Raw genomic sequence first — 17,779 nt, forward strand, 5'->3', positions numbered from 1 at the left:
TGCTTGGAGGGATTGGAGGCAGGAGGAGAAGGGGACGACAGAGGATGAGATGGCTGGATGGCATCACTGACTCGATGGACATGAGTTTGAGTAAGCTCTGGGAGTTGGTGATGGACAGGGAGGCCTGGCGTGCTGCAAGTCATGGGGTCGCAAAGAATTGGACATGACCGAGTGACTGAACTGACTGAACAGTTTCTCTGAGGCTCAGTTCTAATCTCTTAAATAGGAATAATTACTGTGAGATTGTTGCGATGATAACATCAATATGCACATTGCATGTTCTCTTCTTCCTTACCATTCCCACTCTTCTTTTTGCATTTTTTAATTAATTAAAAAATTTTTTTGACTGTGCTGAGTCTTCATTGCTGCACTCAGGCTTTCTCTCATTTTCTAGTTGCAGTGACTGGGGGCTACTCTAGTTGCACTCAGGTTTTCTCTCATTTTCTAGTTGCAGTGCAAGGGCATCCCATTGCGGTGGCTTCTTGTTGCAGAGCACAGGCTCTAGGTGCGTGGGCTTCAGTAGTTGTGATGCACAGGCTCGGTTGCCCCACAGCATTTGGGATCTTCTTGGACGAGGGATTGAACCCATGTCCCTGCATTGGTAGGTGGATTTTTAACCACTCGACCACCAGGGAAGCCCTTTTTTTCATTTTTGTAGCCAATCCTACTTTTTTCTTGGGAAACATATATAGAATTCCGACATTCTTGGTTAAAACTATTTGTAGGTTTTTGGATTTTCGGGAAATTCCTAGCATCTAGTTAAAAGCATGTTTATAGATTCCATAGGAACAGCTACTAATAGTATAGAACTTTAAATGTGTTTAAATTACATGCTTTGTAAATGTTAATTTGTCCTGAAGGTTCAAATTGATTTTATCTATTGTTTGTAGAGTTTGTAGCTAAGATGGTGTCCTCATCTCCCCTCCTTATTTTTACCACCTGAAGTTTAGGAACTTATTCAATGTGCTTACCTGAATAATGTAAAGGCTTGTATTGTGACCCTAGCTTCTGTTTCAAGGCCCTTTGAAACTGTTTACTGTAGTAACAAATCTTATCTCTATGTCTCTTTGTTCTTATATGGCTTAAATTGAGCCTATTTTGAATTTTATAAATTTATGTTTGTGACAAGCATCCCAAAGCTGTTACATCTTCATGACACAGTGTATCATTTGTAGCATTGGGTCTTGAAAATGTATAATTCAGAACAATGTATTTTTATGTGCTGTCAACTCGGTAGAATTAGGATTATTGGGTGGTATACAGGCAGCATACTAATAAAATTCTTAAATTGATCCCTCCAGCTGTATTCCAGTTCATGCTCCATACTCTACTCTCTCCCTGCCTGGCTGTAGTTTGGCTCTTTGCATTCACCCAGTGCTAGACATTGTACACATACATTTGGAGGTAATGATGATTTGATGAGGGGGTTTGGGAATGTTCCACTTCAGGCAGTCAGCCATCTTTCTTAGGTAGGCTGAAAAGCCTTCCTTTTTAATAAACGAGGGACTGTACTCTAGCCTTAGCAAAGGTGGCTTCTTGCTTATAATTGAGAGGTCCAGTAGACTGTTGGACAAGAAAGGGTTTTTGAATTATGACTGTTTTGTGTAATCTATTCCACACTTCATTCTTGCTCTTAAATATTACCTTCTAGTAATGACCTTGAAGATGAGTTAGTTGAAGTCTAGAAAGATTGTTATGATGTGGGTAGTGCATTTAATTAGGTAAAGTTTGAAGGGATTCTTGTGATACTTGCTGTTTTTTTCCTCCTGGTTTTGAGATTCTAGGCACTCCCAGAGATCTTCCAATATGGAGAAATGTCGAGTTCACTCAGTTATGTAGTTCGTAGTGCCTTTCCCTGATGTTTGTTAAAGACATAACTAGCTTGGATCAAATGAGTCCCCTAATTTGTACTTAACTGTTCACAGTTGTGGACAAGCACTTTTGGTCTTTGAGCCAGTAGCAGGGTTTAGGTCACATAATCATCTACATATACTATTGCCCTTCAACATGTGATCTTTACTTCCTAAAATGTATGAACAATAGCTATCGTAATTCTCGTGTGATGCCATTTCCTTTTTCTTTTTCTGGAGTCTGTGTTTTTCATGTTTGAAAGCAAGAGGGATTGGGAGGGGAGAAAGCGCAGGGGTCATTGCTGAACCTGATGGTTAAAGGTAAGTGAATGTTTAATCTTAGTCACTTGATTATTGTTATTTTCCTTGTCAATATGTGAAAGTAAACATCAAAAAGCTTTTCAGTTGTATTTAATGTGTATGTAAAATTCAAGGTGCTAATGTGAAACTTTTCCCTCCTCTATTCTAAACGTTAGGTACGTTCTATGGATGAACTGAATCATGATTTTCAAGCACTTGCTCTGGAGGGAAGAGCGATGGGAGAGGTAAGTAAATTGGTGTGTCAGAAATGTGGGTCTGTTTTTAAGGGAAGGTTGGAGCTGTCTCTCATCAAATGTGTCCGAATCTAGTCTCCAGAAGTATGTGCTTGCTTTTCCTTGTTGCCATCCTCATGATAGGAGTGGGATATTGCAGAATTTTGCCAAAACAATATCATTATAAGGAGAATGTTAACTTTAGCCTAATATGTTAAAAATAAAACCAAAGTATAAGCACAAATTAATCAGTATTTATCTTAACCAGTCAGTTGGAAATTGAGGTGTTAAAATTTTACAAAATAACTTAGTTTTATATGCATCAAATGTCCTTACCTTTGCTTCATTTTTCAGTCATTAGGTTCTTTTGCAGTGAAAGAGTTTTTAGATTGGCTGCTAGTCAATATGTTGATAACCTATTTTAAGAGGATGTTGCAGCTTTTGAGGATGTTGTTTGTAGTTCCATTTTGAAGAAGGAATTGAGTGTTTTGGTAAATAATTCCAGAAGATTGAGGCCTGAGCTAGTCACCCATTACATAGAATTTAGAAAAAAGGATTTTGGTTTGTTTGTAATGTTTAAAATTTACAGAAAGTAATATTTACTATCATCTGTTATATTGATAGTGAAGATTGCCGTAATTCTAAAAGAGGAATATAGATCAAGGACAGATGATTTCTGGTGCTTCTGTATGTTGACAATAAGTGTTTTGGTGATAGGCAGACATACAGTTTGCATTAATTGTTGAAGATGTCACAGGTTCACAAACTAGACATTTGGTTGTGATTCTTTTTTTCTGGAGAGTAGCCTTAGGTTTTTTTCCCCCTGTTTTATTTTTTGTATATCTAATATTTAAAAGCTCCCATGTCTATTTTAATGCTTTAAAGGAGGGAAAATAGGTATATGCTGGATTCTCTTTTATACCATTCATTAAATACATTTGTTCTTAATGATTTAGCCGTATTCTTTGATCCAGGCACTGTGCTAGGTTCTGAGGACTCAAAATTAAGATAATTTTCTTTCCTGATTTATAACAAATATTCATTGACTACCGTTGTGACTGAGCATTAGTTAAAGTCTTGGTGCTTTGATCCTAAGATTCTTGCTGTCTTGGTTATAAGATTTTGTTTGTAACTTTTCCAAGTCATCTTGTGGTCAAAGTCCTATCATCTTGTGGCCTGTTTTTGTTTTTCCTCTAGAGTTTGCAGATGGGATTGATAGGTATTCTTATGTTTTCCGGTGCTTGCCTAATATTATTGAAACAGTGCACATTAATAAACCCTGTTTGGTTATTAAGTAAAATATTTTCTCACTGTATTTCTGGAGCAGAATTTGAACAGAAAGTTAACATGTATCTGATACTAAGTATAGGTGGGGAAACTGCATTTATCTGCTTTCCCATTCCTGTGATGGTAACCTGGTTCACTCTACTGGAAATCTAATCCCAGTCTTAAAATTAGTTACACAAAATAAAAATAATACCCTGTTACTGTTTTGTAAGCAACACTTCAAAATCTCTAAAGACTTAACTCTATAATCAAAGAACAATGAACAGAAAGTGAATTTTATTTAAATTAACAACAAAAATATTTTTAAAAATCATTTTTTTTCTTCCCAAAATGTCCCTTCCTCCCAAGGTCTCCAGACCGCACCCTCCTTACTTTGTTAGAAATGTCATTTTTTTGATGTTTGTATGTAATTCCTCAGACCTCTATGTAGGCTTATTTAAATAACTAAACAAAATATACATTCCAACAGTAATGCAGGGTCATTCTTCTTTCCTTGTTATTAACAAAGTAGTAATAACTAGTATTTGTTGACCACCTATTAGGCAGATGTTAAGAGGTTTGCATGTATTATCTCATCAATAACTCAGGACGGTTCTTTTATTCAGATAAAGAAAAAGGCTGAGATTAATTAAATTGCTCAGGGTCATAAATCTAGAAAGTGATGGAGCTGGAACTCTGACCTGGCTACCTCTCTAAAACATGAGAGTGAATAAAGCCAGTACTTAGAATTGATGGCAAAAATCTCATTTTAGTAAGCTTTATAACAATAGATATTTGGGGGAGGATTTTAAAAAATGCTTAATATACTTCCTTCCCAAAATACGGATACTTAATTCAAGTTAGTTTTTGAAAGTATAACCCAGTGTCCAGGCACAAAGGGAACAAACTAAGCATGGAGTGAAGTTTTGAATTCGAGGAACTCTTTGTTTAGCTGGTTGAGCATGGAATGAATATACATGACGGCGGGGAGTGTGCACTGTTTTTCTTTGTGTGGCTCATGTTCTGAGGAGGTTAGTGATCAGTACGGGCAAGACTAGTTTGTGATTACTTGAATGGAGGAGGTATAGGACTTGAGAAATATCCTATAGTTAGGATTCATATAGGGGTAGGTTGGGAGAATGTTTTTGTAGAGATAAAAGGGAGATGAACACAAAAGAGAAAGGAAGAAAATAAGTTTTTGTAATAAAAAAGTTTCTAATTAAATTCATTGAATTTCCTTCTCTTTAAACAATAAAGCATCTCTGGGAAGGGATGTGTGTGAATGTAGTCTTTACCCACATAAACACTAAAGTTTCAAGTAAATTGCCTAAGCCAAGCACAGTATTTTTTTGCTGCAGTTATTTTATTTGTATTTGTATGTGTCTGTGTGCTTGTGTGAGAGTCCTCCTTAGGGCAAATAATACCTATGTTCAAGAATGTATGAATCTTTGGAATTCAGAGAATTGGCTTCTTTCAAAGTAATTGATTTCTGGTAAAGTTAGCGCTGCCTGGTTCTTGTTATTTTTTTTCCCTCGTCAAAGCCAGTGTTCGATAGACTCCTAGAGTCACTTTGCTGTATTTAGAGTGTTTCTTAGAAATCTTGCTCAGAAGTGACTATTTAAAACTTCACCTTCAAACCTTGCTGGTTGTCTGAAATACAGCTGTTCATAGCTGAAGGACACGGTACAAATGCTTTACTTGCCTCCTGTTCTAAAAAGTACACATAAAAAGGAAGGTAAGAAAATCTGTTAGGCTTAGGGCTACAAATTATTTTCAGATATTTCATCTACTATCCTTGCTAGCAGCCTCTTTCATTCAACTTTAAGTTCAGTTCTGAAAAGTTTAAAGGCATAGATTATTTCTGGTAGTTGAGTATTCAAGAGTGTATCTTTGTAGTACTGAGGAAGGCTCATTGCCCTGATGTTTCTGGGCTCTGTTTCTCCCATGGTTATTTGGCTTATGATCTTGCATGACTTATTTACTCTACATATAGGAGGGCAGCATTATTACTCTTTATGTCCTGAAAGGGATGGATTTGCAGAGGTTGGTGGTTCTCATTTGAAAGTACGTCAAGTCTTTGACAGAAAAGACACTTTATCCTGAATAATTGGTTTTTTCCCTTTTAAAGTTTCCTTAATGTTTTACATATCGTTTACTTGACAGTGTTCAGGGACATTAATAATAGTGATTATTTCTGGAATAAATGGAATGTATTTAGATATGTGGCCCTTCATCTTTGTTTTAGAAAACTGAAGCATAGAAAAACTTACCCTTGGTAATAGACAAGTTTGTAAACAAGAGGAATGAAATCTGGAAAGTGCTTCTGTATGTGGAGTAATAATGAATCCTACCACGTTTCCTGGAAGTAGAATAAGGTGAGATATACTTAAAACATAGATGTAGGTTCTCATTAGGCATTACTTAGGAATTCTGCCCGTAAATGTGAGAAAGCAGAATGGCTTGTAGAGTAAGGAGTTTGACAATGATTCGAAGAGCTCTTAACCCAAAAAAAGGTATAGCTTTGTGTGATGGCAGCTCACTGGACAAGAAGAACCCTTATATCACCACTTCCGGCCTTGCCTCAGACACTCATATTCTTTGGACTTTGCTCTTTTTCCATGGGTAAGACAGATATTGGACTAGATAGTTTTCCAGGACCTTTTTAAGTCTTAAGATCCTTGAAGTTTGTCCTGATTTCTATCTTTAAAAAGACAAAACATAGGAATAGTTTTGCCTTTTCTAGGATATGCCAGAGAGTATCTTAAAGATGTGTTTAGACTGTGATGTAGTGATTCTGTAACTTTTCACTGGGGTCTCTGACTCATTCACCATCTGCAGCTGCATAAGGTACTGAAGTGTTTGTCCATCAGGGCTCATAGGGTGGTAATTTGGGAATTGGGACAGGTAGGAGCCTAATGTGGACACCAGGTCCACATCTTTCATCATGGCATGATAGCTCACAGAATTGGAGGCTTTGGGGTAGCTAAATGTACTTTTATGATCCACAGCCCCAGAGGGGCTAGCCTTACATTGTAAATTCCTTGCAGGTAGAGTCCCATAGAAGTAACTCAGTTGACTCTAAACTGGATTGAATTTTGGAAAGGAATATGTTGTCTGTTAGCAAGATCCTTTTTTGCAGCAGAGAGGGAAAAATAAATAGAGCCTGTGGTGCCTTAATACAGAAATATCAACCCAGCAGTGTGACACACCTTTGCCCCACAAAACACAGCTTTTGAGTATGTAGAGGAAAAAGGTTTCTAGTTCCGTTCACTTTGTATTAATACCATTTGATTGTTGGGCATTTTTGACATCTTGTTATTAAAATGAACTGTTTTCTTTAGAGAAAACAGCCAGGCAGGCCAAGTGACCTGGAGGAAGTTAATAACTATCTTGTATTCTGTTAATGATTGTGTAGAGGAGAAGTGACCTTTATATGAGTATTCTTTCGGAAGTTTCTGGGATCTCTTAATAGTTTTGGGATGGGGATTGGGCATTTTGAGAAAGAAGATTGATTAAGAAGGTGTCTTCTAACCCTGTGATTGTGGGTGCATGTGACATTTGAAACCTGATGCCCAGTTCTGTCCTGTGACTTTGAGACCTGTGTGGAACCCCACTCATTCCAGTCTCTTCCTTCTGTCCTGCACTGGGAAGAATGGGCAGACCTATCACTGTATGTGTTGAGCTGTCTTGGAATGTTTGAATACAGTAAAACATGCCCCTTTGAAGCAGGAGATACCTGATCCACATGTTGCTTAGTTTGTCTTCATTAAATTTCTCTTCTTTTACCCTCCTTTTTCTCAGTTTTTATTTTTTTCATCCACATCAGTATGTTTTATTTGAAAGCAAGCTAACTAACTGCAGTAACACATTAAAACTTCAAGACATTTTGGCATTGATATTATTTCCTGTGTGAATCTTCCAACAAATTTTTGAGAGATATTAGTACCATTTTTATATGAGGGAGGTGAGTTCTAAGGTCAAGTGACTCCAGCTAAGATCAGAAATATCAAAATGTGGATTGACTTCAAGTTCTGTTTCATTAGGCTCAGAAATAATAATAGCTGCAATCTACATATACCATTTTCCAGGTACTTTATTAATCACTTCATACACATTAACAGTTTTCACGGTGGTTGTGCAATACAATGACATCTGGACAAACATGGATTACAGAGGTTAACATGATCATGGGCCAGCTGTTTAAACCTAGCTTCTATTACTGTAGATCCTGAGCCTTCCTACTGTTACTTTGCATGTCCAGAGCCTATCCAGTACTTCAGAAATCCAGCTTTGCTTATCAGCTCTCCTATGAAAGGTTTCTTGCTTTCACCAACCAGAAGCTACAGAGGAAATTCAAGTAGCAAGTTGTTTGTTTATATCGTTTCTGTGGCCCTAGTTTATTTTATATATGTGATTTGTGTAAATATTTTCTATTTCCTTGAACATAAGTTTGTTGAGGGCACAGGCTTCAGCTAATACGTGCTTAGCTAACAGTGGCTGCCTAATATTGTGTTGAATGAATTGTTTACCAGTAAATATTTTTTTCTAAGTATCAATTCCTCTTTATTTTCCCTTTTACTTCAGAAATTCCCTCAGGGAACCTCAGGAGACCTCAATTCAATTCAGTAAATATTGATTGTATTCTGTATTCATACTACTTTTCCATCCTCAGGGATGTGGGGTTCTGAAAAGGGGAAGGATGAGGAACAGATAAAACTGAAAAGTATTTATTCAGTCTGTTCTGCAAATGTTTATATTTTCAAACTATTCAATGATTATTTTACCAGAGTACATAAGATGAATAGCATATCAGCAATGCTGTCATCATCCAAGTTCAATTTTATATATAAAAGGCATTTATTATAAAGGATCTTTTGTTTAATGTAGCTGTAAGCATAGGACACATTCTTTGGGCCATCTGCTAGGGCGTGGAAATACCCTCATTATACAACCAGACGTAATAATGGTGTTCAGAAAATTGGAATTGCTCTTGTTATATTTCTTTTTCAAACTTGTATTAAACTATGTTGTGTATAATTCTTTCTTGTTTACTTTTATTTTGCTGATGAGGACCCAGAAGACGAAAATTAATTCATTGTCACCTAATTGATTAATGCATTCTGTGATCCTCATTTTAGCAAAATGTATAGAAGAAATAGTTTATTTTCTGTTACATGCACATCTATGACATTTTCCACTCTTGGAACATATAAAAGAGAGAACTTGTCCATAACTGGCATACTGAGACACTTCTCTTGTCAATTTAATAGTTAAAATTAGCCCGAGGATGACTGGTTGTGTGGGTCCCATCTTAGTTGTGGGTCCCAAACTGAGTGTTTGGTCCCATCTTGAGGAAGAGGATTCTATCCTGTTTTAATTGAGCTGTTTGCTTCCTGCTTGTGGAATACGAGGGGATTAGGTCATGAAGCAAACTAGGTGTTTTCATGGTTTTATTCATGCACATTACGGATTTCCTAAGTGACCTGGAAGCTTATCTTTTGTGCACTGGGCTCCCAGGTACTATTGCAAGTAATCATTTATATAATTATTTAGATCAAACCATGTAATTTATACTTAGATAAAAACAAATGACTTTATTTATAGGTAACTTAAAGGTGGCCAGGGTAATAACATTGTCTTCTGTTTCCTTACATGCTTTTCCTTATATTGTGCAGAAAAACCTGGTTCAATTCAGTTCAGTCGCTCAGTTGTGTCTGACTCTGCAACCCCATGGACTGCAGCACACTAGGCTTCCCTGTCCAGCACCAACTCCCAGAGCTTGCTCAAACTCATGTCCATCGAGTCAGTGATGCCATCCAACCATCTCATTCTCTGTTGTCCCCCTCTCCTCCTGCCCTCAGTCTTTCCCAGCATCAGGGTTTTTTCTAGTGAGTCAGTTCTTCGCATCAGTTGGCCAAAGTATTGGAGCTTCAGCTTCAGCGTCAGTCCTTCCAATGAATATTCAGGACTTCTTTCCTTTAAGATTGACTTAGGTTTGATCTCCTTGCTGTCCAAGGGACTCCCAAGAGTCTTCTCTCACACCACAGTTCAAAAGCATCAATTTTTTGGCACTCAGCTTTCTTTATGGTCCAACTCTTAACATCCATACATGACTATGGAAAAACCATAGCTTTGACTAGATGGACCTTTGTCGGCAAAGTAATGTTTCTGTTTTTTAATATGCTGTCTAGGTTTGTCATAGCTTTTCTTCCAAGGAGCCAAGCGTCTTAATTTCATGGTTGCAGTCACCATCTGCAGAATAAAGTCTCTCACTGTTCCCATTGTTTCCCCATGTATTTGCCATGAAGTGATGGGACCAGATTCCATGATCTTCATTTTTTGAATGTTGAGTCTTAAGCCAGCTTTTTCACTCTCCTCTTTCAGTTTCATCAAGAGGATATTTAGTTCCTCTTTGCTTTCTGCCATAAGGGTGGTGTCGTCTGCATATCTAAGGTTATTGATATTTCTCCCGGCAATCTTGATTCCAGCTTGTGCTTCATCCAGCCTAGCATTTCACATGATGTACTCTGCATATAAGTTAAATAAGCAGGGTGACAATATACAGCCTTGACATACTCCTTTCCCAATTTGGAACTCATCCGTTGTTCAATGTCTGGTTCTAACTGTAGCTTCTTGACTTGCATACAGATTTCACAGGAGGCAGATCAGGTGGTCTGGTATTCCCATCTCTTTCAGGATTTTCCAGAGTTTCTTGTGATCCACACAGTCAAAGGCTCTGTCATAGTCAATAAAGCAGAAGTAGATGTTTTTCTGGAACTCTCTTGCTTTTTATATGATCCAGTGCATGTTGGTAATTTGATCTCTGGTTCCTCTGCCTTTTCTAAATCCAGCTTGAGCATCTGGAAGTTCTTTGTTCACCTTGGGCATTTTTTCATTTTCTGAACATAATTTACTGTTTGTGAAGTTAATCAGAGAAAAGTTTCTTTTGGCTCTATTCCAGTAACTTGAAGTGAGACAGTATAAAGAAAACTTTATTTTCAGTGGCTTCAGGAAGGGATGTGCAGTGGAGAAAGATTTAGTGTGGAACTTGCCCCAGGTTAATTTACCACAAAATATTATGGTGCTTGAGGTACTAACAGTATCTCTGATTTTTTTTTTAAAGGGCATGCTTTATGAGAGCAGCCAATGTCTTTTGTGTGTTTAGTTTCAAGGATAAAGTTGTTAACAGTGGTTGTATTTTTTGTGTGGTAAAGAACATTGGGAAAACTTTGTGCTTCGTTGAAGACTGTATTTTTTTTTTTTTTGACCCAGCTGTGGGGTGGTCCCTGAGTCTTAACCCCTGGACAGCCAGGGAACTCCCCAGAGTACATTTAACAGTTGTCCAGTTAACAATTGTCCTCAATTGAAGAACTGTTTGCAATTTGGTCTATTTTGTGGTGGTCCTAAAATTTCAAAGCTAGCAAATTCTTATTATCTTTAGTTAATGGCTCTTTTTGCCCTTATTGTTCCCAGCAACTCACAGTGAATCCTGAGGACAGCCTTAAAACTTTACACTTTGGAGTTGTAGCTTTAAGCTTGTGACACCATATTCTTACATAATTGGATCCTGTTGTCTTCTGGTCTTTGCACTCAACTGACTCTGTGGAATAGGTTCCTGATTAAGACAACTTCAGTGGTAGACTGGCTTATTTATGTATACTTAGTGACTTCATTCTTGATCATCATAATGGGCTATGAATCTTCTGTTTAGAAATTAAAATAATTTAAAATGCCTTGAAAGCTGAGCGAAGCATTTAAGCAGCAGTTTGTATTACCTTCCCTGCTCCCACTTCCACAGATCCCTTCTTTTATCATTTTATGGCGAGATTACTGAAGTCACCTTTTTGCTTGGCTTCCCAGCATCTGTTTGCTTTCCCTCACTCCATTTAATAAAGGGATGTTAAGTTAATCTTTTAAAGTGAATTTTTATGGTTTTATTTTCTGTTGCTGCCTGTTGGATTAGAGCCCAGCTCCTCAGTGCTCCACTGAGCCTCACTGGCAGCTAGACCAGTTGTTCTTTTGTCACCCTCTCCTTACTGCTCCTCTAGTTGGTGGCCAGGTTTCTTTTTTATTGGTGGGCATCAGGACAGAGAAGCCTGGCATGCTGTGATTCATGGGGTCACACAGAGTCAGACACAGCTTAGCTACTGAACGACAGCAACCTGCCCCACTTGCTTTCAATTCTACCTTTGCTCTTTCGGAAAGCCCTTTCCGCTTTCTACTTCTCCCTCCTTAAGGCGTTCCTTGACCATTCTGTGCCAGGTACTGTTCTTTCTTCATCTCTGTAGGTTGTGGAGTTTAACAGTCTGCATCGCACTAAGTTAGTGTGCTTACTTTGAAATGCTTTGTAAGTGTATCACTTTGATTCCTGGTAGGTTTGTAATCTTTCCTTCAAGGCAAAGACTTCTTGTTATTTATTTATTTTACTATTTTTGTTACTTCCAGTAGTGGCTTCTGTGGTTTGTGCATTTCAGTGTAAGTTCAACTAATAGTTTACTTTTTGAAATCTGTAAGTACTTCAGATGCCAAACCTTTTGTTTTTTTTCAGTAGTCAGAAAAGCAGTACTGGTTTTCTGGATAGGAGAGAGATCAAATTACCACATATTGGCCAGGCCTAAGTGATTTGTGTAACTTCATCATTAGTTGTGGAGGTGTTATTAAAGGACATTAGATACAACTATTAGCAGTGCTTATTGTGATAAGAGTTTAATAACCCTGGAAAAATATTTTTTAAAAATCTGTTAATTTTATATACTGCAGTTATAATTATGCAAAAAATTAAACTTTTTTTTCTTAAAAGGAATATACTAGATTTTAACCAAAAGATGTTACCTATGAGACCATTAATATGGAAATTTGTTTTCACTAGTAGTCATCTTGCCATATAGGCTAAAACTTTTAAGTAGTAATTGCTAGATGTCAGATTATGATGCTGCCTAGTAGTAAAATGTGAGAAAAAGTTATAGCAGACATTGATTTTTCAACAATTTTTTATGACTTGAATAAAATGAAACTGTAAAAATGTTCATAAACATTTAAAAATAATCTTCGCATAGAAGTATTGAGTAACTGATGCAGGACACTTCTTTAATTAGTAGATATATAAGTGAGAAGTGAGAATTTAGAGGATCATATTCCTTAAACTTGAAAGCAAAACCACCATATTCTTTGTTTTTTTTAAAACCAAAGATTAAACCTGTGATTAAACCATTGAACATTTTCAACTTTCTTTATTTAAGCTACAGTTTTTAAAGTGGACTGAAAGTTACTATCTGCTTGCTTAAAAATATTTGAAGCATGTGGTCTGAGCTCTTTTAAAATTCCCACTAACTTTGGTCACTTTGAAATTATGTTGTAGCGAAATGTATCTGCTAAGAGAAAATGCCTTATTTGTAGTGAATTCTGTACCACTATCTCAGTTTTTATTAAAAATCAGTTCTAAATCATAATAAAAATGTATATTATAACAAGTCATCCATAATCCCACTACATCAACAAATACCTATTTCAGCTTTTATTTTTCTTTCCAATCTTGATCCAAAAGGGAAGGGTCCATGAAGAGAAGCAATCTTTACATGTATGATTTTGTATTTTGCTTTTAAAATTTAATGGGATTTTATAAATACTACATATAATCATGACAGCTATTGTGGGTGAGCGTACATTGTTGGATACAGCTGTACCTTACTGAACATTTAATTTGCTCCCAGCTTTTTTGCTTTTATTCTTTGAATGTGAAGCTTCCCCCCGCCCCTTTGAATTATTTAATGTTGATAAACTCAGGAATGAACATGACTTTTTTTTAACCTAGCTTTTAAATTTTTTATTTTAAAAAATTTTATTGAAGTGTAGTTGATTTACAGTGTTGTGTGTTAATTTCTGCTGAACAGCAAACTGATTCATTCGCACATGTACCCATACTCTTTTTCGTGTTCTTTTCCATTATGGTTTATCACAGGATATTGAATATAGTTCCCTGTGCTATACGGTAGGACCTTGTTGTTTACCCATCCTGTGATTATAACAGTTTGCATCTGCTGATCCCAAACTCCCAACTCATTACTTTCCCACCTTCGCCTCAATTCTTGGCAACCACACATCTGTTCTCCATATCAGTAAGTCTGCAGTTTGATAGATAGTTCATTTTTACCGTATTTGGATTCCACATGTAAATGATAACGTATATGGTATTTATCTTTCTTTTTCTGACTTCATTTAGTATGGTTATCTCTAGGCCCATCTGTGTTGCTGCAGGTAGTCGTATTTTACTCTTTTCATTGAATGTATATATCACAGCTTCTTTATGGACATTTCGGTTGTTTCCATGACTTGGCTGTTGTAGATAGTGGTGCTTATGAACATAGGGGTGCATTATCTTTTTGGATTATGCCCCGTTTTGTTTGGATATATGCCCAGGAGTGGAATTGCTGGGTCATATGGCAGCTCTAGTTTTTAAAGAAAGCTCCATATTGTTTTCCATAGTGGCTGCAACAATTTACATTTCCACCAACAATGTAGGAGGTGAACACAACTCCTAATGTACAATCCTTTCCAAAAGAATGGTCCTGACAGTGAATGGAGGTATGTACAAGGCTTTTTCTTTATGCCTTGTAAAGGATATTGATTTATTCTGTTATATGTAAACCATTTTGTGTTAAAACTTCAGTAATAAAGCTTTATGTGTATAATATAAAGTATTATGAACTATCTCACTACATTTCCCAACAACCCTCTTGGTATGGAGGGCCAGGAAGCCCCTTAGGGCATTAATATTTTTGAGAATGGTTTTCTGAAAATTACAGTTATCACAGTCAGAGCTATTGGTTTACCAACAGTACTTCTTTACTGCCATCAGTGCTGAGTGGTCCTTTTCTCTGAGTTGATGTCAAATTCTTTTAATGTAATGAGAATATTTACCAAGAGATTAAACAATTTTGGAGGGGGCTATATCTTACCAGCTAGTTAAAATATGAGGTATTTGATTCCTGTATTGGCTACATTCCAGGGAAACTAAGCTTGTGTGGGAAGTTTGCATTGCCACATGAGATGATCAAACCTGGTCATGCCTTTGGGGCTGTAGCAGCCTGTACTCTTTAAGAAGCCAAATTTCTGCTTTGAGAGAGAGCTCTGTGTACCGTAGTGTGTAAGTAGTTACCTATTTTATTTCTCTTGAGTACAGCATACTTAATGGAGTTTCCCTCTGTTCAGGTATTAGTGGTGGTATGGTCAAACACATCCAGTCCTTAATAATCAGCTTGCTTCTTAGTTTCTGCAAAGCTGTAATCATGGTTCTTGCAGTGTTTTTGTTAGGGCTCTTAATTTTACAGGATTTACACTGAAGTGGGCTGGGTGATGTTGTGCTCACATTTGTGAGTTGTATACACAGGGGCATCTCACTGGCTTTGCCATTAGTAGTGTGAAGTCTATTAGTTACTATTTTGTTATTAAATAATATTAACAGCTAACTCTTTGACTGGTTACTCTTGAGTTTTGCCTTGTTCCATGCTATAACATTCAATGTTTGTAACAGTTCATTTTATCAGTGACAAAACTGAGACCTAGATGAATAAATTCAACACAGTTGGAACATGAAGCCATTTTTATTTGTCTGGTTTTAAAAATGATTTCAGAGTAGTTGTGTGTGCTTTACCCACTATATTACTTCTTAAAATAAGAAGCCTGGAGGTTTTTGATGTTCTTAGCCTTTTAGAACACTTTTGTTTAAAGGGCTGTTGGTAGGGGTTAATGTGATGGTCGATTATGCAAGTGTGTCTTTGTGTATTGTCTTTTTTTTTTTTTTTAAAGTGTTTCCAAACAAAATTTATAGAGGTTTCCCAAGTGCCTGACATTGCTTATAAACCAGTGGTGCTTGGTTTCTACTTTCTTCTTGAGAAGCCGCATGAATAAGCTTACTGATTTCTTGACTCTTCTTAAGTCTTTTCTTTTACAAACCTGTAGTTCAAGCTGGGATTAAAGAGTGTGTGTGCTTTTCTTCTTAAGACTGAAGAGCAGATGCTATTGGAGGGGCAGTTAGGAATCCTACATAACGGGACAGTAAAGGAAGAGCACAAGGCCTGTGGTATTGCTGTTGTCAGATGGTAGGGCCTCCCAAGCCCTGGTTCTCAATTGGTGTGTCTTAAAGGGGATGTACTAATTTCGAGCTGATTGGAGTATAGAACTGACCTGTACTAACTAGAACTGCAAGAGATGAGTATATGAAAACTAAAATGCTGTTTACTAATTTATAAAGAGAGAGCAGTTCTCAAGTGGATCAGCATGTTTGGCTGTAGGCGGAAACAAAGTTCTCTTAAGAAGTTTGCTTGGTAAGCAGAGTCTGAGCCAGGGAACTTGGAAGTTTTTAGTGGCTACTGTACCCACACTGCTGTCTCGTCTGATGCACTACTTGCTTTTATAAGGACAGACTTGTTTGTGCGTCCTATTGGCTCTCCCTCAACTTGGGTACTGGACAAGACTGCCTTCTTCATCTGACTCCCTGGCTCTACTTTTCTTTTGTTGGACCAATTCCTAATTCCCTTATCTTCCTTTAGAATTGTCAAATCTTTTAATCCTCTTACTGCTTAATCTTTCTTTAAATTGAATTCTGTAAACTTCTGCTGTGATCTGTTCTTTGTTCCTGTCAGAGAGCAGTCTTTATTTTCAAGTTCTTGATGGGGTAAGCAGGAACCATCTTTTTCATAGACTAGTTGCATTTCAATGTTTGGTAATTGAATTTAGGTGTGGCTTATGTGAAGTTTTAATGGACATGAATTAAACTCAATGGATATAAATCTGAGCAAACTGGGAGATAGTGGAGGACAACCTGGCATGCTTCAATCCATGAGGCCCCAAAGGATACAACTTAGTGACTGAATGATGGCAGCAAGAAGTGAAGGTTTGCAGGTTGGCGAACCTGGATGCTTTAGCCTGTGCCATGGATGATGTTGGGGATTCCCTGGTGGCTCAGACGGTAAAGCATCTGCCCGCAGTGTGGAAGGCCCAGGTTTGATCCCCGGATCGGGAAGATCCCCTGGAGAAGGAAATGGCAATCCACTCCAGTACTCTTGCCTAGAAAATTCCATGGATGGAGGAGCCTGGTGGGCTACAGTTCATGGGGTCGCAAAGAGTTGGATGTGACTGAGCGACTTCACTTACTTATGGATGATGTTAACCTTTAGAGGGCTTGAATCTTAATTTGAAATAATTGGATACTCATCATCACCTTGTTTTATATTCAGTAGATTACAGCTCCTTTTAGTATGATCAGGTTCAAACAGTGTCTTTGCTTTAGATGACTCCTGGTTTTGTGATTGCTACTAATTCTCAGTAAGCTTAACGTATCTAAGTCCATTTAATTTTGCAGAATTAAAAACAGTAATTTTTTCTTTTTATTACAGAAGGGCTATAAGACAAAGTGAAACAAATTTTTTCAAAATCAAAAAATATTAGAAGTAGAACAAGACTTGCTTCTTGAAAACAAAATCTTAAAGATATTTTAAATGTAAGAAAACCCTTGTGTATTATTCACAGCTATATTAGTTACCTATTGCTGCTTACTAAATTACCCCAAAATTTAGTGGCTCAAAATAGGATCCTAGTCATGACTTTGCAAGATTCTCTATTTCAGGGTCCCTGACAAGCTGTAGTCAAGATTTCAGTCCCAGCTGGGGCTACAGTCATCTCAAAGTCCCAACTGGGAAAGGAACTGCTTCCAAGCTCACTCACGTGATTGATATCAGGATTAAGTTTCTTGCTGGTTGTTAGACTGAGGACCTCGGTTCCTAACGAATTGATGTCCAGTGACCTCTCTTGGTTCCTTGCCATATGTGTCTGTCTATTGGGCAGCTCACGATATAGCAGCTAGTTTTATTAAATTGAGAAGGAGCAAGGGTGAGAGAGGAGCAGAAACAAGATAGAAGTCAGTATCTTAAGTCTTGAAAGCAACACTCCCATCATTTTTGCTTTGTATTGTTGCTTAGGAGCAAGTCACTAGGTTCAGCCCACAGTCAAAAGGAAGAGGGGGAGTCACATGAGGGGCTGATTACCTAGAGGCAGAGACTTTAGGAGAATTGACTTGTTATTGCCTTCCTCTGCTGCTTTCTTTTTCTTTATCTCTTACAGACTTTCCTTTTC

General features: G+C 37.3%; 1 protein-coding gene across 20 annotated transcripts in view; it reads left to right on the top strand.

The window, feature by feature from the left end:
* Positions 1-17,779, top strand: part of PUM1 (pumilio RNA binding family member 1) — a 126,002-nt gene that overhangs the window by 35,289 nt on the left and 72,934 nt on the right. For all 20 annotated transcript variants that reach the window (XR_011562461.1, XM_019979549.2, XM_019979568.2 and 17 more), the window contains exon 3: positions 2,327-2,395. Coding sequence is in view for 19 of the 20 variants with exons in the window: in XM_019979549.2 (XP_019835108.1) it covers positions 2,327-2,395 (69 nt within the window). In the remaining variant the exon portion in view is untranslated. The remainder of the gene's footprint in view (positions 1-2,326; positions 2,396-17,779) is intronic.

Source organism: Bos indicus, chromosome 2 (assembly GCF_029378745.1).
Source record: "Bos indicus isolate NIAB-ARS_2022 breed Sahiwal x Tharparkar chromosome 2, NIAB-ARS_B.indTharparkar_mat_pri_1.0, whole genome shotgun sequence".
In the NCBI taxonomy this organism is placed as follows: domain Eukaryota; kingdom Metazoa; phylum Chordata; class Mammalia; order Artiodactyla; family Bovidae; genus Bos; species Bos indicus.